The following is a 27,370-nucleotide window of genomic DNA, read 5'->3' as shown; positions in this document are numbered from 1 at the left end:
ATTCATTTGTTTTTTGGCCGAGTATAAAGGTTGATAAATGTACCAAAATAGTACACCATATACTTAAAGTAAAGTATTTGCATTTCTGTTGATCTGTTACTGTGTGTATGCACTTATACATCTTCAATGTGTTAGATGTAAGGGGAAAGGTCGAGTCAAGCATTGTGTGTTTCAAGTAGTATAAAGCTAATTAAATACAAAAAACAACGAATGGAGAAAAATATTAAAGGTCGTTTCATAAATACCACACAAAATCTGAATGAAATGCGCCCTCTCTGCCAGTGGAACATAGGCTTCGAGTTATAGCGAGACGAATCACTGCTCAAAAAGAAACCCCTCTGTGTTGGGGCAGTACATTTTCGCTCACACAGAAGTGCCTGTACAACCGGGTTTAAATAATCAAAATTGGACATTCAATAAATGTCTTTGATGGCTGTAGTGGTGCACTTTTAAGGCTAGGTTGGCTATACAAACAGAATAGTTTATCACAGGGGCTATTCACTTCCTTTCCTGCAGATAACAGCCCATGTGGCCTAAATATCGCCAATAAAAGCCGTTCTTTTGTTTCTTCTGTGGCGGGATGGCGCATCCGGCACTTCCCTGATCTACCGCTTAGGTCGCTGTTGTGTGCACGTATTTGGCCAGACGTGTTTAGCTCGTAACCGAGGCCTTGCCGCTACCTTTTTAACTCTTGGAATAGGAAATTATCCTAATTCAAAATCCACCCCTCTTCCCCAACCTTTCAGGTTAAATATAAACCGAGGTCAGATGGACGTGTACATTTATTCTAAGGAAGTTAGATGTCTTCATCCAACTGAATAACATAGGCCTCCTTGGACTTAGCTCAATGCCTATGTTTTGTAAAATAGTAATATGCGTAGGCTGTAAATAAATACACTACTAATGGTAATTACAAAGGAATAACTATACAATATCATACACATGCCTTCGCCCATACAGGATCATACATCCAACGAAGATGCTTCAGTTTAGGACCTTAAATAAATTCCAAACAAATATTGCTCTCAAAAGTATGGCAGTGCGCTGATTTAACTGGGGGCAATTAAGACAGTTTCGTGTTGTGGGAGTATAAACTTGAGCCCAACAACATGAAACTACCTAAACCACTCAACAGTCCACTCTGCTGATCAAGAAAACGTAATGCAATTAAGGCAATACATTTAACTGAAACGGCCATTCACTGCATAGCTTTTAAAAAAACATTTAAACTAAAGCAAATATATTATTATCCATGGCATCGGTAGGCAGAAACACTTTTAATGAAGAACATCGTCAAAATCGTGTAATTACAATAAGAGGAATATGATATTCTTCACATTTTATAATCAATATTACACAGCGAACAGTGATTACCTGTTGTTATTGTAACACAAGAAAAAGGTCAAGGTTAGGTAGGTATTCCGGCTAAGTCCATTCCTTGTTAATGCTTTCTGAAGTTCCGTAATTTTTCCCCTCTTAGCAACGCTCAATTAAAGCCACTAGCACAGGACAGCAAAGATCCTGAGTCTACCAGCAAGCAATAAAACGCGACAAACCCGACAAAGCTTACAGCACCATTGCTTCATGGCCCAGAGGAATTATGGGTGTCTAATTTTTACAAAGGTTGCGACAGCAATATAGAAAAGCAGTGTAGAACAAGTTCAATTTGATAGGCTACTATTGTTTACGCAACCTGCTGTGAAATCCTCTTGCGCAAAGCAGTGATCAATCCAGTTTATGTAAAATGCTTCACATCCCACGGTGCAATTATTCATGTATATACAAAAATCTAACGCAACTATGTATTGACAAGGCCATATACAAAGCAGAATACACATGTACATTTTCGTTGAAACACCAGCATGTTTTTATTTACTAACACCACACCACAACAAAAAATCCGTTCACAGTACTGACTGGATATATTTATTTGCTTGTAATCGTACCTTCAAATTTCAAATATCCTATAAGCATAAATACTTAAATTGACTTTAATATCAATTCGCCGCATGTCGCTTGGCAATAATTTAAAATATTTGGAAAAGTTTCACATAATCGGGTGTATTGAAATACCTGCTACATTTGCCAAAAGGTAAAATGCATATTGGCAAAATAAATCATTCCATAATTGCGCAGATATATAGCTTCTGTTCAGTGTTATTTTTGTTCTGAATGGTTCAAAACAAACGTTAATTTTATCAGTAATGCTTATTTGAACTGGTAGCCTATACTCTATGCTCAGAGTAAATTTTGATATTGTTTAAATCATTATTTTACTGGTTAACATATATTTCCCAGTTCTATATATAGATATATCGCCATTATATTCTACAATATGGACAAGGGTAAATTCTCTTTTTTTACATTCTATAAATAGTCTACACATTGTCACGAAAAAATATTCAACTGATATAGACATGTAAACTTTCAAAAAATTAACGTGTAGCAAATCAAAACATTCACTTATCAATAGTGTCTTGCACAGTCATATCTGAATGCAGAGAGGGACTCTCTAAAACCGGATGTACCCGTCCTTCACTTGATGGAAGGCATCACCCATCTCTTGAATGCAGTGTTGATCATGAAAAGCTAAAATTGGCTGTAAGCTCCCGAATTCTATTTTCTCTGCTCATTTTCTTCAGTTTCATCCGACGATTCTGGAACCAAATTTTTACTTGTCTGTCAGTCAGGTGGACACTGCGGCTTATCTCTAGGCGACGCTCGCGAGTCAGGTACATATTGAACAGGAACTCCTTTTCGAGTTCCAGAGTCTGATGTTTTGTGTAGGGGCACCGTTTCTTCCGGCCACTCTTCGCGGTTAGCCAGTTGGCTGTATTTTCGATTTTTGTGTCCCCTGAGGAAAAAACACATATAAACAGGCTAAAATTTACTGAATATTTCATTTGAAATATGTTTTCATCCGTATCCGTTAAGTGTCTACTATTTGTGTACATCTTGAATTGTACATCTTGAATTAGCCTGTCTCAACGTCTTGAATTAAGAAAACAGTTTTGTTGGTATATTATTGCATGTACAAAACAAGTGTCATGGTGACGAAATATAAAATTGGAAACATCCAATTATCTCATTTCAATAACTTGGCTTTTTATAATGTGTTTAATATATTCTTATTCTAAGAATGTTTTTTAGTTGTTTAGAAAGTATGAATGGTTTGATTCTTTCTAAACAACAAAATAAATTAACGTCAAAATGCACGAAAGGTAAAATCTAATTCAATAAAAAAGCTGAAATTTCACATTTCTACCATTCTACTTTGAATATAATTGATTACAATTGTGTATATGTATGCAATATAAGCTATTGTTCTCGGACAATAGCTATATGAATGTTAAACCCGTTGCATTACTATAAAGTTAACACAACAATAATAACTGCCATATATACAAGCAATTTAGTTTGGAGGTATTCTTACTATTGGAATTAATTTACTGTTATCGACTATAAACATATAAATGTAGCTGTTTCTTGGCGGCTCGCCCCGCCGTAGATCAAAGGTAAAACATAAAAAGTATACAGTTCGTGGGTTGCGCAACAGTAATAAAAGCCTTTTTAAGACTGAGTGAACAGGAAAGGGTAGCATACACAGTGCAAAAAGCTCACAGGGTCATTCAAGCATTTCATGTTTACATACTTGACACTGCACGCTGCCACTGTGACTGAAGAAGCACCTTCGTGATTTTAGAACACGCACCTTTTGTTACTTTGCTGGGACTCGCTTTGCCGTTGACTGGTGGTTCGGGTGAAGACGCCTCTTCAACTGAAGACTCTTGTGTTTCCTCCTCTCTGTGCGGAGCGCATGGTATGTTGCTGGAAGCCATCTCCTCGTTTCCTCTTTTGCCACTATCTGCCGAGTTAGATACGGAAACTGGGGTGTCGAACCGAACTGTTGGTTGCAGGAAAAAGTGGGAAGAACTGGACTGGCCACCGTGATAAGCCGTCTGGGACAGCCGGAAGTAGCCTGGGACAGGTACTGTGCCGCTGTGACTGACTGGACAGTTACCCGACGTTACCCTGGAGTAGGAAAGCTCATCTACCGGTGACGCTTTTGTACACTTATTCGATTCATAAAGGCAATACCCGTTCTCTTCCTTAATGTTAGGAGAAAATGAGCACTGGGCGATTTGCTGTCCGCCGGGAGGCTGATCTATTCGACAGGACCTTGATGTGTCCAGCCATACTTCCATCCCTGGAATATACGAACTGGAGGCAGGGACCATATTTTGAGAATGACTCTCGTTCCGTTTGTTCAATCCAGGAAAAAAACCACAGTTAGGTAGTCCATAGTGTAAATCCGAGGCTGGAGGCACATAGACGTTGCTTCCTTGGTAGTAGGGTCCGCCGTTTTCGGTCCGGGCGCTTATCAAGGAGTCTACTAAAAATGAGTTCCCCACTGTGCTGTCGGAGCATGACATTGTTGTTGTATAATTCGACGAAGGGAGAAGATAGCCCTTTCTGGCTGACATTTCTAGTGCAAAACATGCGGAATATGATTAGCAATACCCTCACTACACTGTGCCAGCTGACAGCCAATTAAAATGACCGGAGAAAGGAAGCTCCTCCTACCCAGAGGCACGTAATGACAAGGGGGTCATATCCATCTCAGCCCTCAATAAAAGGAGAAGAAAACCAATCGCCTGATATATCCCATTATGATCTTTTTAAAAAATTGTAGAAATTCTTATGCATACGCTCTTTTTGTAAATTTGCGGAATAACATTGTTCTCCCATGTGTGTCTGTGTGTGCGCGCGCGCGCGTGCGTGCGTGCGAGCGTGCGTGTGTTTTTTAACATATGTCTAGTAGCCTATAGTTACTGAACTAAACCCATTGACCTCGTGTTTAACAATGTCGTGAAACGATCGTTATAGGCTTATTTGTGCGAGTTTTTTCACCCCTCGTGTAAACTGTTCGTTCCACGCGGTGTAACATTTCTGTTCAAAGTTACGGGTTGTATGTAGGCCTTTGAATTGGTATAGCTTTATTGTAAAAGTATATAGTAAAACTAGGCACCCGCAAATTATTCTCACTGGAAACGTCATTAATTGCCTATAGAGAAAATAATTATATTGTCCTACTTTCCAATTTTAAAGAAGTGTTCTTTATTTCAACAACAGCTGAATTTCTCTGTTTCCAAAATAGATAACGGCAATGAAATATGTGGAATATTAAGGTTACTGTAAAACTAAACATGTGACTCCATGGGCCAGTTTCACAGATACAGATTAGGTTTAGGCGTGGACTAAATTGAGTTTTGTATGGAGAATCTCAATTCAAAGTAGCGTTTTGTCAATAAATAGGCTCAATCTGTGTCTGCGAAACTGGCCTCTTATATATAAATATATAGTAAAGTAACTGTGCTTTACCGTTCATATACTGTCGAAGAAACAGTTGTTTCCATGGGGAGTGTGCATTCATAAATTTTAACGAATCAACGGAATTCCAACTATTGGACTATATCGATCTACCTGCCAATATATATATATATATATATATATATATATATATATATATATATATATATATGTGTGTGTGTGTGTGTGTGTGTGTGTGTGTGTATGTATGTATGTATTTATACACGTGGCACTTTAGATGCAAGTACAGGTTGTTTTTTGTTTTTTTTAAGTGATGCCATTCACCACTTATCCTCGTTTTTATATGATATTCTAGTCTTACAATTAATGTTTTTTGTATGGGCTGTTCGACTCGGTTTATCTCGGCCAGAATGAAATTGCGGCACAGTACGAACCAGGAACCACCAAACTCCGTAATCACTGAACACCGAAACCTTCATACCCAAAATAAAAAAACGTACAGAAACATATGACATACATTTGTAGAAAGCCTGAATTTCCTCGTTTTAAAATTTAATGACAGAAATGATGTTCTTCATTTGAATGTCTGATATATTACTGGCTGATTTTCTAGCACCTCAAAAACAATATAGAACAACAAAAACAAAAACCTAGTACTGTGAAAAAGAAAACTGTATTATTGGGCTTTGTTCCCAAAGGATGCAGTGAATATGAATAGATAAGTAATGCATAATGACAACAACAAAATGATTTAAATATATCAGGCATTCAACAAACCTCACGAGCTGTCATGTAGCGTGAAGTTAGAATGAGAATCATCTCATATAAAAAAAATAACAAATAGCACATTATTTATTCACTACATTCATTGTTACTTTTGGGACGTAAATATTTGTTTATGTTTTCTAACATTGTGTCACGTTTGATAGGAAATTCTACAGATTTGTCAGTTAAGTGCATCAAAGGGACCATATTGTAGCTGTGTTTGGTCTTAATTCGTTCAACAATTTAGGCCTACTATCAATTGTACGCTTTTCTGTTAGATAGGAAAAAGCAGTAGGCCATACAGTAGTGTGTGATAAAAGAGCAACTGCATCATGGGCTAAGCACTACTATATAACGTGGAAATGATATCTAGATTTTATTGCTGCTGTCTCTGAGTATAAATACGCGAAGAGTTTATTTACTTGGCATTGCAAGCACACGCCTTGTTATTAGTAAGTAGGCCTACTTAGCTGGGACATCATAAACAAAGCGAAGCGGCGCGTTTTACCTATTTTTGCATACAATAACAACATTCGACAGCTTCGGCTTATACATTGTCATTCATCTTTGACTAAGTTATGCTTCAATAATAATAATAATAATAATAATAATAATAATAATAATAATGTGTATGTGTGTGCGCGCGCAAGCTTATTGCTACGATTTATCTCAATTCTGTGTTATTTTGGGGATGTTCCTGTCGTTATGCTCAATAATGTGCCATTTTATTACATCCAGTGGAGGCTTTTATTTTTACAGGAGACAAAGCCCACGGGTATGCTTATTCACCTTAGTATCGCTTCCATGCTCATCTCTCTTATCTCTCTATCTCATACACACATACAAGCTCCCATACACGCGTTCCCTCTGAGAGCAGCATTGCCATTTCAACAGTTTACCTTATATCTGTCTACGTAAAATTAGGCTATGCGTTCACTCATCATTACTAGTGAGAATATTTTGCCGCTGAACACCGGCTAATACAGCTATACAAAATACCGTATTGGTTAGGTATATTATTTTCTATCGCCAAGCTTCGCATTAGAAAATAATATATGTCAAGCTACCAGCCATTTCTGTCCATATTTAGGATCACTGCAATATCGATCTTTACATATTTTAATAAGGTTTACTTATTAACATTTGGACCGTTAACATATGTCAAAACAACGACTTGCGCCGTGCTATTATTCAAGATAATGTTAGCATCTGATGTTGGGTTTTGTCAGTTAAATAAAAAGAAACCATCCAACATCTACTTGCATGTATTATGAGACTACGTTATTTCTTCGGGATTCCGGTTGTGGTCTAGCCTATTTTACTCAGGAGGAAGCACAATACGGATTTGATTTTATTAGAGAATCGCATATCTTTAGAGGACAATTAAAAATACTGCGCACTGAAGCAAGAATACATTTCACATTCAATATAGAAAATAGTTTACCTTTATATCCGTTTCCGTTACAGCAAGGTCTGAACGTTTTGGGTGCATAAGGACGGATCCTGCATGCTTTTCGAGATCAACGGCAATGACATTGATCTAAAGAGCGCCGCCCAGTGGAAACCAATCCATAGGCTACTAATGTTCCTGCAACGGCAGAACGCCGAAAGCACATTCACAAATGAAGCCAGAAAGACCACTGGACAGAAGTTTTCAATGGTTCCAGTTGTCGTTCGCGACTCCTTAGTAACAGTTAATAACCTTGGTCTCAGACAGTTTATTGCACTGCACTCAAATTCTACAAATGCTCCAGACTCAGACAAGTTTTATGACCAAGTTGCTACAGCAACAGGGAGGATGTGCCATAATTAGCTCGGAATTCCGGAGACCGTCAAAGGATGCGCGAGGCAAGACCATCACACAGAGTAGCTACAATAAACCCCCATGTCTTCTTTTTAATCAGTCTGATTGACACACATGTGAGTAGAAAATGTGATGGTGGTATTCTTAAATATATCACAATTCATATATATGAATGATAACTGGGGTTAATGCAACATCGCCAGGCGAAAACTCATCAATTTGAAGCGTATTTTTGGTTATGTCAGCGAAAAATGTTTTATTTCATGTTCTTAAAACAAACGATATATTCTGTTCTAAATGCGTAACTCCGTTTTTCGAGATAATTCCGCATCGCCCTTTGACGGGTTCACCCTTAAAGATTTTTCTTCTACGTCACGGCCAGTTGGTACAGCAAAATGTGGGGCCTTCTTCGCCCCCTGTCCGATGGATAAAGTGGAAGGCCTACATGAATCAAGAAGTTCAAAGGCAACAAGTAGCTAGTAAAATAGATTTCATACGAGAGCAGCAATGTACAAAATGTCTGGACTTACAGTTTCCCGAATTTCTATCCATGCCATTGAATGTGTCGAAAGCAGGTTAAAATAAAAATGGCAAAAAAGTCAATTTAAAACATTTATGCTTCTGACCAGTAGACCCGTGGACGCGAAACCACTAATTCTAATGTGTTTAACCACAAAGCGACCAAGATCAAGATTGAAGGAATTGTGATATGCTACCCATATTTTGATTTCCTTAATAGCCCAAAGCTTTGAAGCTCAACCAACCCAGAGCATTTGTATCGATAAACATGAAATAACAGTTGCTCTTTGGAAAATACATGTGTTTGTTTGGTTTTCTGAAATCACGTTTTAAAAAATACACAATGAGAAATATTTGCATGCTCATATACACGTTAATTGTAGCGTATTTATAGTCTAGACTGCAATGCAATGCGTATAATGTTAGAAACATAATGGGGCTTATGCAAAACAGATCATTGAATGTAGCCTATACAGCCTGTTAAACTGTCTTATAAATAGCTGCTATGTGTTTTGTGAAAATAAAAAATATAGGAAATCGCCATAGACTAGGCATTCAATTTTATGTTTCCATGCAAATGGTTGATTGACAATTTTGTCGAAAATTGCAACTACGGTACGGCAACAGTTCATGAAACACTTACCATTTCTAGTCAAATGTGTGCTAAACAAATGTAATGCTGCATCCAAGTAGGCTACCAGCGAAAAACAGAATATTCTGTTTAAATTTATATTTAAGTGTCGCATTGCTTACTAGTATCCTACTAGAAATATATTAGTCTACATGTCACCACATGACCGTGTGTATTGCAACAACAAACTGCATATTTTTAAAAAATCACAGCAACATTCACTTTCTCTTGGTGGTTCAAACTTTACTTTATCTTTAAAGTGGTACAAGTTTGACACTGAAAGATTGTGATGAATGCATAAACAGATGTAGCCCAATGTATCACGTAAAACACCGTTGTATTCACGGCCTGTTTCTGATTTGGTCACATCAAGATCAATATCCACAAAGACTAAAATGTACAAGATAATTTCTCCCGCAATTATTTTACAACAGCGTAGATATTTAAAAAATGTAGAATTTAAAACAACGTGTCTCTGATTAGAAAATACATAGTCATTAACTCTGTCAGTTTGATGAGTGTAATGGATATGCGAAATGCGAGCTATAAGCATCATGATATGTATGAAATACATAGAATATAGTTGTGAAGTGAAGAAAAGGGTCCAGTTGTTTTCATACACCACAATGTAGGCTACAAATGACAAGAGAACGTCTTCAAAATGCTGGTCTTAGTCGACATCTGCAGCCTCGAACTTGAAATTAACCGCTCAGCGTCGGTATAGAGCACAGGGGTAGAGTACAAGTCCACGCCGTACGATCCTAAAGCAATGGATTCGTAGTGTAATACTGTAAACGATCTCTGTTCAGTTTCTTTTCTTTCATCCTCCTGTTCTGAAACCAAATTTTCACTTGGCGATCGGTTAGATTTAACATCCTCGACAGTTGCAAGCGTTTCTCTTTGTTAATGTACACGCTGAAAAAGAACTCCCTCTCCAGCTCCCTGATTTGGTATTTCGTGTAGGGGCATCTCTTTTTACGCGTCCTCTGGCCACCTGGAAAACAGAGAAAACTATCAACATCGACAAAGAAAAATTAATTGTGAATATGAGTTGGACACATCACTATACACAAAACATCGCATAAACGATCTGCGATAATTATACAGATTTTCTAACAATTCTTTAAATTATCGATAGTTCTGGTTAATAGACAATAGTTTAAAGTTAAACAGTAGACACATTGCTGATAATTCGGTTGTTCATATGGACAAATCGTATTCATAATTAAATAATTGGCCTATAGCCTAATCAACCTCACGAGACTTGAAATTGACATGCTGCTATTGGTTAGAACAAAATACAAAATACTTTTGTTTTAAAATATATTAGCCTGTGACTTCTTAAATCTTCATACGCTTATTATTGTCGGATTTAAAGGCCACCTTCACTTGGTATTGAATACAGACATATAATAGAACAATTCCTCTTTTAAACGCTGATCTATGAAGTGAAGAGTAAATGGACAAATGGCAGGTGTGTCACAAAATAAAAATCAAATCATCAAAGTACAGAAATATGACATATGCTACAATAATATAATGTATTTAAAACTGCAATACTTAACCGTGCAGTGAAAAAATGGCCTGATTTTCAAGCACGTGATCCTGTTTATAACAAAGTTTTGTTGGGTAAATCTACAGGCCCTCCATAAACCTTATATGCTTATAAAACAGCATATAAAATGTTTAACAGCGGCGCGCTAGATTGCAAACTTTCTCTCATAACTGGGGCGCGTCTTCATACGTACTGCTGCAGTTGGATTTCTCCTCATTGTTGCCGGAAGAGGATTCGGGACTGCTGCACTCCTCTCGTGGCTCTCTCCCGTCTGGCTCCTGGCACGCTTCGGAGCCGGAGACTGCGGCGTTAGGCAGCTTTGTGGTATTTCTGTCCACCGAGCAGTCGGTTGATGGATTTTCTGAGTTGCCGTATGCTGTCTCGAAAAACTGATCAAAGGCTTGGGGTAGCACCCCGTTCCTGCCCACGCTTCCATAGAAATTAGACGTGGAGTTGGAGCTGGAGTGGAAACCCACGGAGCTGTTTTTCGCGAACATTTCCCCTAAAGTGGTCGGACCAGACAGACAATCTCTGTGCACCATCTCCTCTGCTGAGTAGCAGTGGGACAAATTCCCTCTGTGGTGCCATTTACTGGATGTGTCAATGGCATAGTCCCTGAAGGTTACCTCTCTCACGGACTGAACCTGCGGCAGGTTAGAGGAGTATGAGTAGGTCATGGGGCGAGAAGACGGGGTCTGGGATAAAAAAGAAGGGAGGCTTGAGAAGTCTGTTCCCGAGACGTAGTACGTGCAACTGGGTAAATACATATTCGACCCAACGGGAACCCGCTCATCAAAATCCATCATTACTCTAGCTTGGGCTCGTCTCAATAACAGTCCTTTGCATGGTTCTCTCGCTCTGCTACTTCAGTCTCTTTGAAGCAGATCCGTGGAGCTGAAATTTTGAGACGTAGGCTGACGTGGAGATCCATCGCCGTCCATTCCAGAGAGGCGCCAAGTCATGTGACCGAGAGTAGAAATTGACATATTCTGAGCGGGTGCTCTGTGACTTCGTTCCTGCATGTGGAGAGGCTGAGTATATAGACTTGCCTATTTTATCTTAATCATTATATTCGTGTCTGCATTTTTCAAACAATAAATTGGTCTATCCTAATGAATACTTTTAATTGATTCCCATATACCGATCGACTGATTTCCATGAAAATGGAATAGAAGTCAATATATCATCGACGCTGGTCACGTGCATCAGTTGCATACAATGGAAAATATTCTGTAAATGGCTGCTTAAGAATTCAAATTTGTTAAGGGTGGGTCCTTCAGATAGGCTAGAGATTTAAATCGACAGTGCAAATTTCCTTTAATACGGTAAATGTTTTACATGCGATATTCAATTATTTAATAAAATTAACAATAACAAACTGTTCGATGTGACGCTATATGTAAAAAGATTAGTCTCTGCAATACCGTACAACCGCAAACGTATTAACATCTCGGGTTGCCACAAAACGTTAATATACAAACCCTTTGTTCGTGGGAGACCACGCTTATCAAACATGACGTTTCATACTTATTTGAAATAAAACACATTCTACTGGAAAAGATCACATTCAGTCATGTCCAAATATTTCCACTCTGTAGCCTACTCTACGTTATATTTAAGGGTTGACAGTGTGTCATTTTCACACAAACAGTAGTGCCCTCCATACATATTAAAAGTAAGAAAGGTACTAACTAAAAATGGCAGTAGGCCTGTATCCATTTAGTCTTTGATATTGCTTGAATACACAAATGCTCCGATTCTATCGATTATTGTATTTTATTGCTGACATTGGGGACAACAGTTGGGGACACAATCCCAGACTATATTTAGAAAATTGTCCAAACTATACAGCGGAGAGAATTTTTTTTTAAAAACACTGGGGGTATGATAGTTACTCACTCATAGCCACTAGACGCAGGAATATATGTCCAAATTGTGAGGCTCGTAATTCCTCGCTAAAGCATATGTTAGGCCAATAATGTGCTACAACTTGATAGTACTATAACAGCAGTATTTTAATAGTTCTCGTCCTCTTCTTCCTTCTCCCCTCCTCTTTCTCCTACTGCTGCTACTACGAATAATAGTGATGAATATAAAATAAAAGAACTCATCATCATGAGGGTCAATACACGAGCTTATATGATGATCATGATGGTTATACTACTATTGGCCTACTACTAATACTACTGCTGCTAATAATAATAATAATAATAATAATAATAATAATAATAATAAGAAGAAGAAGAAGAAGAAGAAGAAGTTGTATTAGTAGTAGTAGTAGTAGTAGTAGTAGTAGTAGTAGCTTTTAATAACACCATTACGCGTAAACGAACCATTTGCCGTATGCATGCCGTATATAGGTCACATTATTATTCTTTTTTGAAGGGGATTGAATTTACTAATTTATGTATTAATTGTGCCATGGCTGCACATTGGCCAAGATTACAAACATACGTGTCCAGCAAGAACGTATTAAGCAAAACTCAGTGTGGTTAATAGGTTGCTCGTGCAAAATTAACCAAAATAAAATTGGGCCTAGGAAATAATATATTATATATTATTACACATATATACCTATCAGTGTTTGAACTGTAATCAAACATGTTAAATGTGTTTAACGTTCATATGCCACCATAATAGGTTTAAACATAGGAATGTTTTTAGAAACGTATCGTGCAGGCCTATCAGTGCTATTCGGTGTTAGATTTCAGTTTATTATAGTGGTGAATTTTCCATGGATCTGATTTTTAAATAAATCACTGTTCTTGTGCGTGTGTGCCTGTGGTGGAGAGCGCTCACTGCTACAGGTTTGAATTACTGGAACTTGAGTCAAGTGAATGAGAAGCCTAAACAAGGATTAAAACCACAGGGTCTCTGCGTCCACTGCTGAGCTACGGTTAAATGATCAAGGCCTACACGGCGCACAGACAAAGCAGATGGAATTGACTTGGGTAGTACAACTGCGGGATTACAGTGCAATATTGTTAACTGGACATTAAAATGCAGTCTACATCAAAGGCGATCGTTTTTTAAGCAAATAATACAGAATCTGTCGTCTTGTTAGGAGATTACGCATTTAAATGATTGAAATAACACAACAAAGTCTCCACTTTTGCGGCCGCAAGCTCCACCTATGCGCGAATACAAACAAATTCGTGCAGTTGTATTCGGCTTTTAAGATATAATTGAATACAAGGTGTCTACGAAAAGTAAAAGCAGCTCGAGACAGACCTGTGTTTTCGCGCTTTTGGCAGCCAACATTGGCTTTTGTCGGCTCAGACATGACAGACTTGACCAAGCGTGATCAGGAGACGCCACCTACATGGAATTCGTGAACTCTGATGCGTCCAGCAGCAAGGATTCCCCCCCATTGTTGCCAACTCAGCACAAATAAGCCTTAAAGGTAAAATACAACGCACGAAGTAATGTTACAAGTACCCTACACACATAATAATAAATTATATAGATAGTTTGGATATGTTAAATAATACAATGATCGCATAGACACAGCAAACTTGTGTTTGAACTTCTGTCAGAAGTATTACACAGTCAGAGTCCAGTGTTCATTCCACTTTAACATAGCAAATAGTAAACCAATATGGACTAGGTCTACATGTATTCTGCAAGAGTTGATTCAACACAAAGCATTTGTGTAGTGTCTAGGCCAAACTCTCGAATGTGTATGGCCTATAAAATAAGCTATTTTAATAGACTAGATAGGCTATACATTTAACGGCTCATCTATATAGCTCGGTATTTTCTTTCTTTATTTTGTGCTTCTTTAGTTGCTTAAACACTTTGTAATCTATGCAAAGGCCTTCTCAGAGCTGAATTCGTGGACAGACTTCAAGTTCGGGTGGGAGAAGGTCACCGACACTACCGCAGTCACTGAGCTACGGAGCTACCACGGCTGATGTTTTCCATATTACTAATTCGTTTTAAGAACGTGTAAATTGGTCTAGGGATCACTATGCTAAACCTGTATATAATGCTGAATCTAATAAGGTATATCAGATAAGGTAGGCCTATTAAAATACATTAGAAGTATGTTTGTTTTAGCTTTGTTATTTTTAACACGATGAAACAAAATTACATACAGTGCGCCATTCGTTTTTCACAAAACTTAATGTGAAAATCCCGTCTGTTAAATGTGAAATTGGATCATCGCTGTTGGCAAATAACTAAGATGTGTTAAACGTAATGCTATTCTGAAAGGATTATGCTATAGAAGATGTTCTATTTATTTTTATTCATCAAAATAAGAGATTGATAGTCATTCACAAATCACCTCTGTTCCAATCAAAATATAGAATTACCTTGTCCAACTAAGTGTGATATCAATAATCTATAGTTTATAGCTCTACATATTTAAACAGCATATTGTATCCACATTGCATGTAGGCAATAATACAAGCATTCAATTTGCAGTCGTTATGCTGGCATTAATTATATATAATATAACTTCAAATACGCCTATATGCAAAAATATTTCACTTTCCTTTTCAGGAATATAGATAATGTGAAAATAGATGAGGACAAACGCTTCATATTCGTTGAGAATGTCGCATTTAAATGATATCAACTCTGCATATAGTAGCCTTAGTAGTATATTGCCATTTATATTTTACAATGTCTCGGTTTGCTCTTAATCATAGGTGTAGGCTATAAATTGCTACTTTCCGCAAAAATTTAAAAAAGAGACTATCAGTATATCCAGACTCTCCCATAGGCTTCTTAAACTAACAGTCCGTGCTCAGTGTAATATGAAAACTGACCTTCATTTAACAAAGTAGCTAAAACCATGGGTAGAACTCAAGTGTCGAACAGTCATTTAAAACAGCAAACGCAATACCTTTGATGTTTTTATACATTTGATAGAACACAGACATATAGCCTACGTTGTCATTTAATTTCCTAGACAGCCTTCTGCCCATGACATTTTTTTTTGTTTAAATATAATATTAATATTAATCTTTTTTTTTTTTTGTATCATCATGATTGCCATTGTGTCTAGCTTCTTGATATGATATCACCTCGCGTTGAAGAACGTTGAAATGAGATATCAACTATGGAAAGTAAGTGTTCTGAATTGTGTATACTTCATACAACTTATAGGCTTTATAGCACTTCAAGGGAAATAACGATGTAGACTAAATAACACATTGATGTAACTTCCCTATATGATTTAATCAGTCGTCGTTTGGAAGTTGAACTTTGTATTGAGCTTTGGCCGACATTGCTTTTGAACTTGAATGTTATTATGTATATGTTATAGTGTAGTACATATTATCAAATCCATTATGAATTTGTGAAATAATGCATGAATGTACCTGAGTATAAACCAAGTGCAGTTGTTTTGATATGGCCATTTACAGTTTGAGCATTTTTCTGATGACATGTCCTCCTCTTAAATTTGTCGTTTTCCGCAGGTGAATGATGACACATTTGCAGACATAACACCGTGTTCAAAATGGAGGAATAGTGTAAAAAAAGTGTTAAATTCACTTTTTGTGACGAAAAATGACGAAACTCCTTAAGCACCAGAGACGGCTTCAAGTCACAAACGAACAGTGAATGATCATAAGTCCAAAGTCACGACCGAGGCCTCCTTTATCTCGGATTTCACCATGGCGTCTTGTTTTTTTCTGTGCCTTCCTGTTGTTTTTAGCTGTCTTTCAAGCCAGTTATTCGTGTTTGTTACATTACATTCTTCGGAGTCGACTTATTTTAATTAGCCTACCCGTTAAATCTGGGATTTGGGACACCAAAGGACTGCTTTTTTTGAAAGCAACCAGTCCTGAAATTGTACTGGAGAACATTTCAGCATTTGGGATTTCACTCAGGACATTGCCACTAAACTTGGCTAATGTTACCTTTGGAAATGTAACCTCCTCAGGGATACAGATTGTGTAAGAGTGAAGACCTGAAGTGCCCTTTGAGACAACAGAGACGTATCCCCACGTATCCAGACTGTACTTATCCAGTCTTTCACTACCTTCAGCAGTCTACATTCACGGTGTTGTTGTTATTATAAAAACAATAATAATACTTCGAATTATTATTGATGTTGTTGCCTATTAGTTTTGCATATTTAGTCTTTAAGCTTTCCCATTCTTGATTGAATTATTTTTATGTCTATGAAAAACTTCAGAAAAGGCCATGTTCAAGGATGTGGGCATCCGTCACTTTTCAAATTATTTTTTGTCATATTTCATTCCTGGATTTAGTTTGTTATATTGTGTAATGCGAGTCTACGACCTGAAAAGTTCAAGCCGTTATTACAAAAGGTACTTGTATCTCTGTCGCTTTTCGACTGCAGCCTGTACTTCTTTTCTAGCTTGTGTTAATACCAACCCATGTATCCTGGATGACAATAAACAGTATAGCGTATACACTTTGGAGATTACATACCTGCCATTACACACACACTGACACACACACACACAAATACATACATACATACACACACACAAATAGGCTTTTCTACACTATGGAACAGCAGAAAAAAACACTCGTTGGAGCTATGCCACATGAACAAATTCATACATCACATTCATATATGAAATCATCAATATTTCGAACCAATGAAAAGACGGCAAGCTAAATACGAAGACTATCCGTTTAAGTGACCCAAGTCATTTTAACTTGACTAAATCTGGTAGGCTAATATGAAATGGTATTACTATAAAACGTTTTATATAAACGTCATTTCGTATCAAACTGTTCTAAAATAATTGTACTACAATTAGTAAAACTTTTATTTAATTAGCAGTTTCACTATTATTTGAATCATGAATTACATTATTTCGTATTATTATTATTATTATTATTATTATTATTATTATTATTATTATTATTATTATTTTACAGTGACATTACTACTAAGCCAACTGCTATATCGTTGTTGTTGTTGTTGTTGTTGTTGTTGTTGTTGTTGCTGTGGGCCTTTAATTCAAGCTATGGCTATCACAAATACTTACATTGTAAAAAAGCTGATTTCAAAGAAATAAAGGACTGGCACACAGATTGTGTTAAATGTAAGACATTACACGCGGCAGGGGAACAACTCCTGGCTTCAAACAGCTATATACAATTAAATACTATCTATATATGGTAAGCCTTGCTTTCTATTCATCAAACTTCAGATCAAGTGATTTAAAACACTGCCATTAAGGGTCAATAAGGGCTACGTCAAAAATATTAGCTGGTAGATGCAAAGCATGAGTCGAATATTATTTTGTTCAGCGTCTGTGGAAAACGGAAAGTAGTAGCCTACTAACGTACCTATGTCACTCTGACAAAGATACGAGCTCCCGACAAGGCATGCGCGAGGTTGTGCTGAAAAAACAACGTGCTGTGAAAAGTATGTGGTTTCATACCCTCAAAATAGCTTTTCACACAAGACTCATGGGTTCTATGATTGATTATATTTTCGTGAGCTTTTTATTTTTCAGCATGATGGACATATTTATATATTGGATGTATAGGCCTATTCCACGCGTTGTTCCCAATGTACGGCGCCTTCATATTTGCTTTTATTGTAGGCCGCCTACTCCATTGCACTTGGAGCTGTTGGCTCGATAATAGTCAATAGTTTGCTACCGTATTTGAGCTGCCTTTACAGATATAGCCAGTGGGTGGCAGTAAAATGCCACTAAAATCTGGAGTAATAGTTATTTTGCGAGGGCCGCGTTTGACTCCCGTCCGAGTCCACCCATCATCTCTAGCCATAATTTCCCTCTCTCCATCAATGCAGTCGGGCGAACCGTGATTAGGCCGTGATATGTACTGAGGGGAGTGGGCCACTAAGTTTAACATTTGCAGAATTTCTATGCTTAGCTGTTGAGAAATTACACAAAGGAAAATTCCATTGATTTTCATTTTAGATCGTTTCAATTTCTTTAGCAGAAGAACACATGCTAACATGATTATATTGTAAACTAAACACAATGTTCTTATAATATAAAACATTATATTACAACCATTGCCTTACATTAGAAAAAGAACTTACATATAAAAGGCCTACGCACAGAAATGTATTGTAGGCCTATATAACATTAGCCTATACTCACATTAACAATAATATGAGTAATTCATAATAACGTAACTAGCATTTCCACTCTTGGAAATATAGCCTAAGACCAAACTCATGATTCTGTCGGTGGTCAACATTGATTATGGCAGCTTATGAAAAAGCTCAATTTAACTGAGAATACAAGCCGAACTTTATACAAAATGTTTTGCATTGCAAGATGACGTTCTCCGTGAATACACCTATATTTACTGCTTTAAATGCAGAAGGCTACTGTATTCATTCAGAAGTAGCATTAATTCAGCTGCATAAATCGAAAATAAATATATGTTGCACATAGGAATATGAATACCTTACCTACCTATACAAATATTGCAGTGCTCAATTGTGAAAATCATTCTAGATGATAATAGCTTGCATCTAGCCCCACAATGCGTATTACCAGCTCACATATGAGACTATTCAAAATCTAATTCAGTCAAAATAATTCGACCTTCCTCGACGCGGTGTGTTTTCTTAAATTCTTAAATTGTCAAATGATAAGAACAAAATGCAAAATGAATGAAATGAAAAATGATGGCCTTTTTAAAATGCGCCGTAGCCTATATCCACCATTTTTATTTTATTGCTGGTGTAGAAAATAATATCAAGGCCAATTCTGTGAATGCCCGTCAATTTACATGTTACTTTATTGTATAAAAAATGTACGTCTCTCTAAAATATATACTATTCACTTATTTATTCCTACACGCGCCTACATGTATCCACCATGAATGCATATACTATAACAAATCATTTTAGTGAAAAAGATACTTGTCATATGAAAAACTGTAATGAAACGTAATTCCATTTTAAGATCGAATGGGTTTACAAATCTATAAGATAAGACATTCTCTATAATACTCCAAAACGGTTTTGCAGTTTAGGGCGACCTCCACAGTAAAGTGTGCAGCGTTAAACCAATTCTGATGGAGTACATGTGATCCCTCTTGGACTCTACTAGAGTCAGATTAACCCTAAAACCTTTACTGTATATGGGAGGCCAATTCAGATTAGGCTACTCCTCACTTCTGATAAATGACGCTTGAAGAATTTAATGTTGATAAATTAAAGATTTAATGAGAACCGTTATATTTTAATCGTGCTTTTCCCATCCACTTATTGGAGCGCATCGTGATAAGCGTACAAAGATGACTTTCGACAATGGTCACAATATTTAACTGTAACAAAATCAAGATTTCAATTTAAAAGTAGCCTACATTTCAAGTAGCCTTACGTCGGCCTGGATATAGGCGTGCAAATGCATACAGTACCTAATGGACAACAGCTGCATACATACAAATGGATAATTAACATCGCCAAATGAACATTTGGCATTCAACATTTTCCGTTCATTTTGATAAACGGAAACGCTGTGCGGGAGATGTAAATGTAGAACCTAAATGTAGAATATAAATTGAGCACTCATTCCGGCAATCTTAAAGCCAATGTAAAGGATTTGTTAAAATTTCAAGGGGTTTCATATGTTGCTTATTTGAGGGAGCACTGCAGGCACAATTATGTGTACAAAAAGAAGCTTGCACCACATTTTATTCAAAGGATAAACCATTAATCTTGCATTAATTTACAATACTCGAAATGAACCAAAGCGCATGTCGTCTAGATGCACACCTTAAGTAGTGCGATACTATCGAGCAATTAAAATAAAAAATAAAGGAATATAATAAATATGTCCAATAATTCAAGTTTGATATATATAATAAAAAACCCTGAAAGCATTTCCACATACATACATAGGCCTACATCTAAAGTAGATAATTAATAATATCAGTGTAGGCTACTGCGTGTTTTGATACATTTGTATTGTTTTTGTTTAATTTATAGAAATGAAAGGTGTCTTCTGGAGGCTTGGCCTAAAGAACATGTCATATCTCTCTTTTTGTAGGCTTCTGATGCCTCTGAGGAAATTGAACAGTGACTAACCTCATAAGTGCATGTAGCAGTGAATGCTACTAGCTACAAGTAGCCGAGGTTAAAAGGCTGGTAACTGGTAACTTGGCTGGTAACGCTCATTCACAAAACAGCAGCCATTCGACCAGAGATCTATTCAAACACCACACGTGTGTATATGTCATCCCACCATTATTATTTTTAACCTGTTGATTTATTTTTCTTTGATGTGTGTGTGTGTGTGTGGGGGGGGGGGGGGGGGAGTGTTTCAAGCGAATGCCAGCGCCTGCGCGCTAGTATTAAAAAACGAATGTAATGCCACATCTCTATCACCAGATGGCGACATTGTTCTACACTACATATTGCCATTCTTATATTTGGCTGTTCTCAAACTTCACGTTTTTCTCAAGGTGAAGTACATTATTACCAATATAGTCTTGAAAATATGGCGTTATGCCTTAGTTAATAATAATAATTAGCCATAGATAATAATAATAATAATGATAATAATAATAATAATAATAATTCACCATAGGTCTTGAGCAAAGTAAAACATATATATATATATATATATATATATATATATATATATATTGCTTGGCCTATTCATTGTTAAATATATTTTTCTCGGTTCTCAGTTGGAAACGATCCACAATGTGCTATAAAATGGAAAGCCACATTGTAAAATAATTTAGAATAATTAAAAGACAGGCTTTTTAACATTTTCTTCAAAATTCACATTCAATTTCACAATTTCAGCTTTTATTTGTGTGGAGATTGACTATGTTTGTAGACACACATAAATGGAGCAATTCAAATATTTAATAATTTTCTCGTATAGCTTTGGTTTTATTTACAACAAAGCCAATGTTATAGAAAAGCTATGGTACACGGGCACATCTCAATACCTTGGGTTCCCAATAGATATTTTGAAATATAAGTGACACTGCATCAGCACCTGATTATGACAATAATTGCAAATCAGGTAAACTATCACACAGTTATAGAAACGCTGAAAAGGACAGCATTTGATTCTTTCATCAAACGTGAGTTTTAAACGACCGTTTATGTAGAATGCATTGTTGATTCTCAACCACACATTTCTTGCAATTTCTTTGAGACATGTGCCACTTTAAATAAAGATTTTTTTGTATGTTTAAATAGACACTTTATACTTATTGGCTTCCTGTGCATTCTAAGCATAGCGCATCTAGAGATTTGCATTTAAAAGAAAATTGTAATATCTCCGACTCTTTGGGGCAAGTAGATGTCAAGCGGATGAACGACGTTTCTCTGAAGTAATGTTTAACATCAAGATGGAGGTCTAACATTTTCCATTTTAGCTTCAGACCCACGAGAACTAAGGCGGCCAGCAACCAGCATGACGGGTACCACTCCAATTCGAAACAATCCACTAAAGTGGTGGCCTGTTTTATGGTTCATCATAAGGTGTTGTTTTGCTTCGCTTTTCAAATAGAACAATCTTCAAGTCAGCTTTACATTTGTTCTTCTTAATTTTTGTAAAAGCTAACTGGCGGTCTTGAATTTGTTGACGACTTTCTTCTCTTTTACTCGCCTGTTCTGAAACCAGATTGTGACTTGTCGTTCGGTTAGGTTGGTCTGGGAGGATATCCGTCTTCGCTTGTCCTTCGTAATGAATTTATTAGTGGCATACTCCCGCTCCAGTTCCTTCAGCTGTACCTTCGTGTATGGCACACGCTTCTTTCTTCCACGTCGAATAGAGCTGCCTTCTCCCGCGTGAGTCACTGCGTCTGAACAAGATAGAGAATAACACGCTGTTTATCTCCAAAAAAAAGAGAAAAACTGGACATGTATACTACTTGAATTGATTTAATGATAATACCTACTTGTTGCGCATAGTAAATTTTATCACAGATCATCGTTTACATGTAGGCTATGGTAGTTTAATATAATGTAATGTTAAAATAAAGTGTGGCGATTGCTTCCGTACAAATAATACGTAGGCTACGAAATACCATTCAAGCATTCGAGGCGACATCCCATTGTACCTTGAATTGACGACTTCCACAGATGGTTGGGCTGCGCCTGCTCCTTAGGACAGTAAACTTGACTGTTCCACCCGTTGGTGATAGCCCACGGTTGGTAACTTTCCATGGGCAACAGAGACTCGTGTCTGGGCTCTGTGGGGCCGCTCATGGTGGGCACAACAGGCATGTCCAAATAGCTGGGAACAGGTTGGTAAGGACCGGTGGTATAACCTTGATAGAAAGCGAATTCCTTGGCTCTAGAGGTGAATTCCTCCCCAGAGACAGATGTCTCCATGTACTTCTCTGCATATGAAGAAGGCTGTGCGCACGACTTTATGTTGCTGTGGTGTGACATCCTACACGGATAGTAGCTGCTGCCAAAATAGCCATAGGGTAGAGAGGCGCTGGTGGAACTCTGTGCGGCGGAACAGGGACTGCACTGTTTGACAGGTTCGCCCATGCCAGACGCTGGCACCTCACTCGACGTGTATGTAGCGCTCGGGGCCAGTGATGCCGGATGCGCCATCAGATTCCTGCACTGGTTTGCAGCAAAATTGCCTCCCGCAAATCCTTCCATATTTTTGTTCACTTCATCTAAACCGTTGTCGTAGAGGAACATCACCGGGTCAATCCAGCGGGAATGGAGAAGTAATGACGCTGTCATAGCACGTCCGACATTGAGACTACTAGCTGTTTTTAAAAAGCTCCAAGACTGAAAAAAGAGATACTGAATCTCTGAGTAACTGACGCGACCGTGCGCACCACGGCCGTCTGTTTATTGGCTGGTAGGAGGCACGTGATATGCAAAGAAGCTGGTAAACCCTTTCAACGAAGAAAATCCCAGTGTACAAAATGCGACGTTGTAAATCTATAACCCCTGTCCACATTAAATCTGTACAATTTTATTCAAACTATTAGGCTACGGGAGCAATGTAACTGAAGCGAGTGTTTCTCCTTTGATTATCATACGACTTTATTAATCCTTGAAATTTTTTAAATGACAATTTCTGAATTCAGTCCACTAGCTATGCGTAAAGCATACATTTTAACATTGAAACGTTACTAGGTAAACCCCGTCCCTCCCATTCATTACACAATTAGAGGAGCTAATTTAGGCGCACATATAGCCTACAGGAAAATGTCAATAAAAAAATAAAAAATGCTTATCATTCATTTCTACACTGTGTAATAGGCTAGCAACATGGCTTTTGGACTGTATAAAGATACCCTACCCTTAGGCTATTGACAATAGTGTGTGCGAATGAAATTTGCTTGAATTACTGTATCGACCAAACCAAGAAGCAGTGCCATCACTGCAATAACAGCAAATGTAGATATTGGGCGAATAATTTGCTTAAATATTAAACTAGTTCTTGACTTTTCAAACTTTCTTTCTTTGTTGGTGAATTCGGTCCAACATTTGTTTGGGATTCATTAAAACAGATTTCCCCAAAGTGCATTATTTAGAGGCACATTTAACACACATATGTAGCGTACTGTAATCCAATCTTGTACTAAGGGGCCTGTTTATGTGCCATTGAGCATATACTGAGATTTTTCTAATTAATGTAAAACAATATTCACGGTAATTGTCTGCGTGTGAGCGAGATACTAAACACAGAAAGTAAAATGTTTTAACAAGCTGAATTGAAAACAGTGAACATTCCCATAAATATACATTTTAAACAGTAGCCTTCAAGGTACATGAACAAAAATGTGCACGCCTTGTAGAACGTAGTATATGAGACCGAAAGCAGCCCACAATTTGGCAACGCTGTTTTACATACGGGTTAGACACACGGCTCGAGGCCAAGGTCAAGTTGAAAGTTGCAGTCTAGCCAAAGTGATTGTTGTCATTCAAACTTTGAGGGACTGCTTCGAATTCTTCATAGGGTTGGTGAGAAAACAGGCTTATCTCGTGTTTTGTGTAAGCCTTTAGTGTACCCTTGTTTTACACTTTTACACTTTTACACTTTTTTTTATCTTTACCTTTCGATAAAATATGGCTTTACCATTTCTTTTCTGATTCGGTGATATGTTCATTTACTTGCCTGTCGGTGTTCTTGCAAGTTCTAGCAAAGAGGTGTGAAAATGATGTAATCCCTCAAAGACGCCTTTTCAAGATAAAAGCATGGGCATCCGGTGTGCCTGTTTGTGTTTACCAATGTGGCTCTTTTCCAAAGGTAATATGAGCGCAAATAAAATGTGGGGCTGTATATAGACCTATTTTAGATATGAAAAGAAAAACAAACTATGTAAACATTCACTCTGGAACATGAAGCTTTCCTTGAGACAGCAAAATGATGTAGAATAACTGATATTTATCAGCGCAATGTTGCGATTATAGACAATTAAAAGCAGACTGTTCACTTTCATGTGCTCTCTAATGATACTTTTCATTTCGTTCTTTTATAAAGTTAGCAGCCCTACTATACGTTATTTTTGTGCTTCATTCCTTTAAAATTAGATAACGTATATATATTAAGCAATAGGCCTACTGAATTAAAGTCGTAAAATGTGGGCCTATATGCAGACACCAAAATCTTGAATTAATTGTGTTATCAGTATTTCAGCTTTTATATAATGTCGTTTTAATCAGGAATAATCTGTTCAGTGCAATGCTTTAATATTATGCAAAAATCGTAATTGCAAAAGCATTGCATGTGCATGATAAAAAGTGTGTACAAAATAACATTATGCGGCCAGCAAAATACTTTGGAAATAACAATATAAAAAATAGTAATCAAGGAAATGCTTTATTACACATAAGGATATGATAAAATGTTATTTCTTAGCGACTTTAAAAATATGAAATTGACTACAGAATGTAGTAGTATTTATGTACGTCTAGCACAAGTCTTCATTGACAGATCCTGTAGGCTATATGTCTAAACGTGGAGAATACCAGCGTCAGATTAAATATTAACCTCACTCACGCTCAGCCATTGAGGGACATTATTTCAGAATCTCACATTTCACTAAGACGCCATGTTTAAATTAATGATTCAATGTATTCCTACACGTGGGTACATATCTCAGTGGCAAGTATGATTACTCTGTAAAATGTTCTAGAGGAAATTGTTTGAAAATCCTTTAACAAGGTAGCATAAATCGCCAATATTGTATGTACATAATAAACGATATATACATGATGTTCTATCTCATGCTGTAAACAATAGGAAAAATAAACTGATAAAATGTGTTTTCATAGAGAATCAAATCGGTACCAGGACATTTAATAACGCACACTTGCAAGGGAGGCCCATTGCGTGGCAGTGGTCATCATGGAGGCTTTCATTACACTGCCGTCTAAAGTTTAGTAGCAGCACAACTGGAGAGTGTCCAGAACCACATATGACTGTGATGCTCTGCAAAATCACAAATTCAACAATTGCAGTAATGTCCTAGCAACAGTGTATGGAGTTTAGTTCTGGAAATAGGCTACACAAAACGTTCAATAGATACATACGTTTGTAAAGAGTAGAGCCGTGTTAATATGACAAACCTTGTTATATGATCCAGACCTGAGAGGATTCAGATAAGAAACCTGCATTAAAAAGGCAAAACCTTCGTCTCATAACATAGGCTAAATAACGTCGTGTTAATATTAAATTAGAGAGGATGAATGGTGTCCTAACGTTTGGGCTTAGCCAAAACGACGACAAAAGTAATATGAAGCCTACATAGCTTTGAAATGTTAAAGTTGCTTGTACAGTTCACATTTTGACACAATATACGCTTGCAAGCCTAATTGAACTTGCATGCACGCACGTAGGCCTATTCAGCCAAACTAAATTCATGATCAACAGCGTGAAATGAATAAATAATTTAAAAAAGTAAATAATTACGTAAATGAACACTTAGGCCTACTTAGAACTTCAAAAACACTATATGAAAACACCATTAATATGATTTGACATACATCTGTTTCGGAGGTTGTACCACAATGGTTGTCTAGGCCTTCAATAAGCTAATAGACTTAAGATATTGTTACTGATCCAAATAAGAGCTTTATATCTTAAAGCTGACATCCACCTAACCATACGAAATGCGACTATTTTTATGGTTTAAATAAAATATGTACGTAGGCTATCGTTTGATTATTATGTATTCATTCAATAACAATTTAAAGAATAATTAGGCCAAGTATTTCATCATCTTGCCTATTCCTTAAGTACAACATTGAAATAATTAAAGTAACAGTAAGTTTTGACTTAAAGTACTCAGAACGTAAGCGCGAATTCTTTTTTGTGAAATGTATTTGTGCGTTGTGTTCATTTGTGTGAGTGTAATTCAATAGTGTTAATATGATTGGGCGTGTCTTACTTATAATAGCGCTCTAAAATAAAACAGTATAATCACATCAATCGGTGGATCGCTGCTATATTATGGTAGCTAACCAAAATTTCTAGTCTATTTCAAAAATACTAAGACTGATATATTCCGTTGCCCAGACTTACTAGATTCATTTTTAGAAATACCCTGATGTAACTGAATGCATTAAACCTGTCACCAAAAATGACTGACAAACATGAAAAACATGTTAAAATGGAACCGTTCTCTGCTTGAGAGGTCAGATATTCGTTTTTGTTGAGGCTTTGTTGTGTCAAAATGAAGGGTTGATTGAAACTTTGTAATTGTATTTGTATAGGCAAATATATTTATTATATACTGTGGTTTGGTGTATTAATCTCACTTATATAACACGACACGCACACACAGACCACCACCACCAACAACAACAAAATGTTTGCCAAAAAAACGTGTCCGAATG

The 27,370-nt window shown here is 37.0% G+C and overlaps 3 protein-coding genes across 3 annotated transcripts; all 3 read right to left on the bottom strand.

Moving 5' to 3' along the window:
* Positions 1–1,364: 1,364 nt before the first annotated feature.
* hoxa10b (homeobox A10b) lies at positions 1,365–4,513 on the bottom strand. The gene is made up of 2 exons (XM_061258087.1): positions 3,713–4,513; positions 1,365–2,854 (listed from the first exon to the last, which is right to left on the bottom strand). Exons 1-2 carry the CDS (start codon positions 4,482–4,484, stop codon positions 2,580–2,582), a joined length of 1,047 nt encoding a protein of 348 aa, XP_061114071.1. The 5' UTR covers positions 4,485–4,513; the 3' UTR covers positions 1,365–2,579.
* A 4,834-nt stretch (positions 4,514–9,347) lies between these two features.
* On the bottom strand, positions 9,348–11,580 carry hoxa11b (homeobox A11b). The gene is made up of 2 exons (XM_061255483.1): positions 10,799–11,580; positions 9,348–10,044 (listed from the first exon to the last, which is right to left on the bottom strand). The coding sequence occupies exons 1-2, from the start codon at positions 11,409–11,411 to the stop codon at positions 9,812–9,814; spliced, it is 846 nt and encodes a 281-aa protein (XP_061111467.1). The 5' UTR covers positions 11,412–11,580; the 3' UTR covers positions 9,348–9,811.
* Positions 11,581–21,304: 9,724 nt separating this feature from the next.
* On the bottom strand, positions 21,305–23,267 carry hoxa13b (homeobox A13b). The gene is made up of 2 exons (XM_061257758.1): positions 22,618–23,267; positions 21,305–22,359 (listed from the first exon to the last, which is right to left on the bottom strand). The coding sequence occupies exons 1-2, from the start codon at positions 23,258–23,260 to the stop codon at positions 22,115–22,117; spliced, it is 888 nt and encodes a 295-aa protein (XP_061113742.1). The 5' UTR covers positions 23,261–23,267; the 3' UTR covers positions 21,305–22,114.
* Positions 23,268–27,370: the final 4,103 nt, after the last annotated feature.

Source organism: Conger conger, chromosome 1 (genome assembly GCF_963514075.1).
Source record: "Conger conger chromosome 1, fConCon1.1, whole genome shotgun sequence".
Classification (NCBI taxonomy): domain Eukaryota; kingdom Metazoa; phylum Chordata; class Actinopteri; order Anguilliformes; family Congridae; genus Conger; species Conger conger.
The sequence above is the reverse complement of the archived record's forward strand: the minus strand, read 5'-3'. Positions and strand labels throughout refer to the sequence as shown.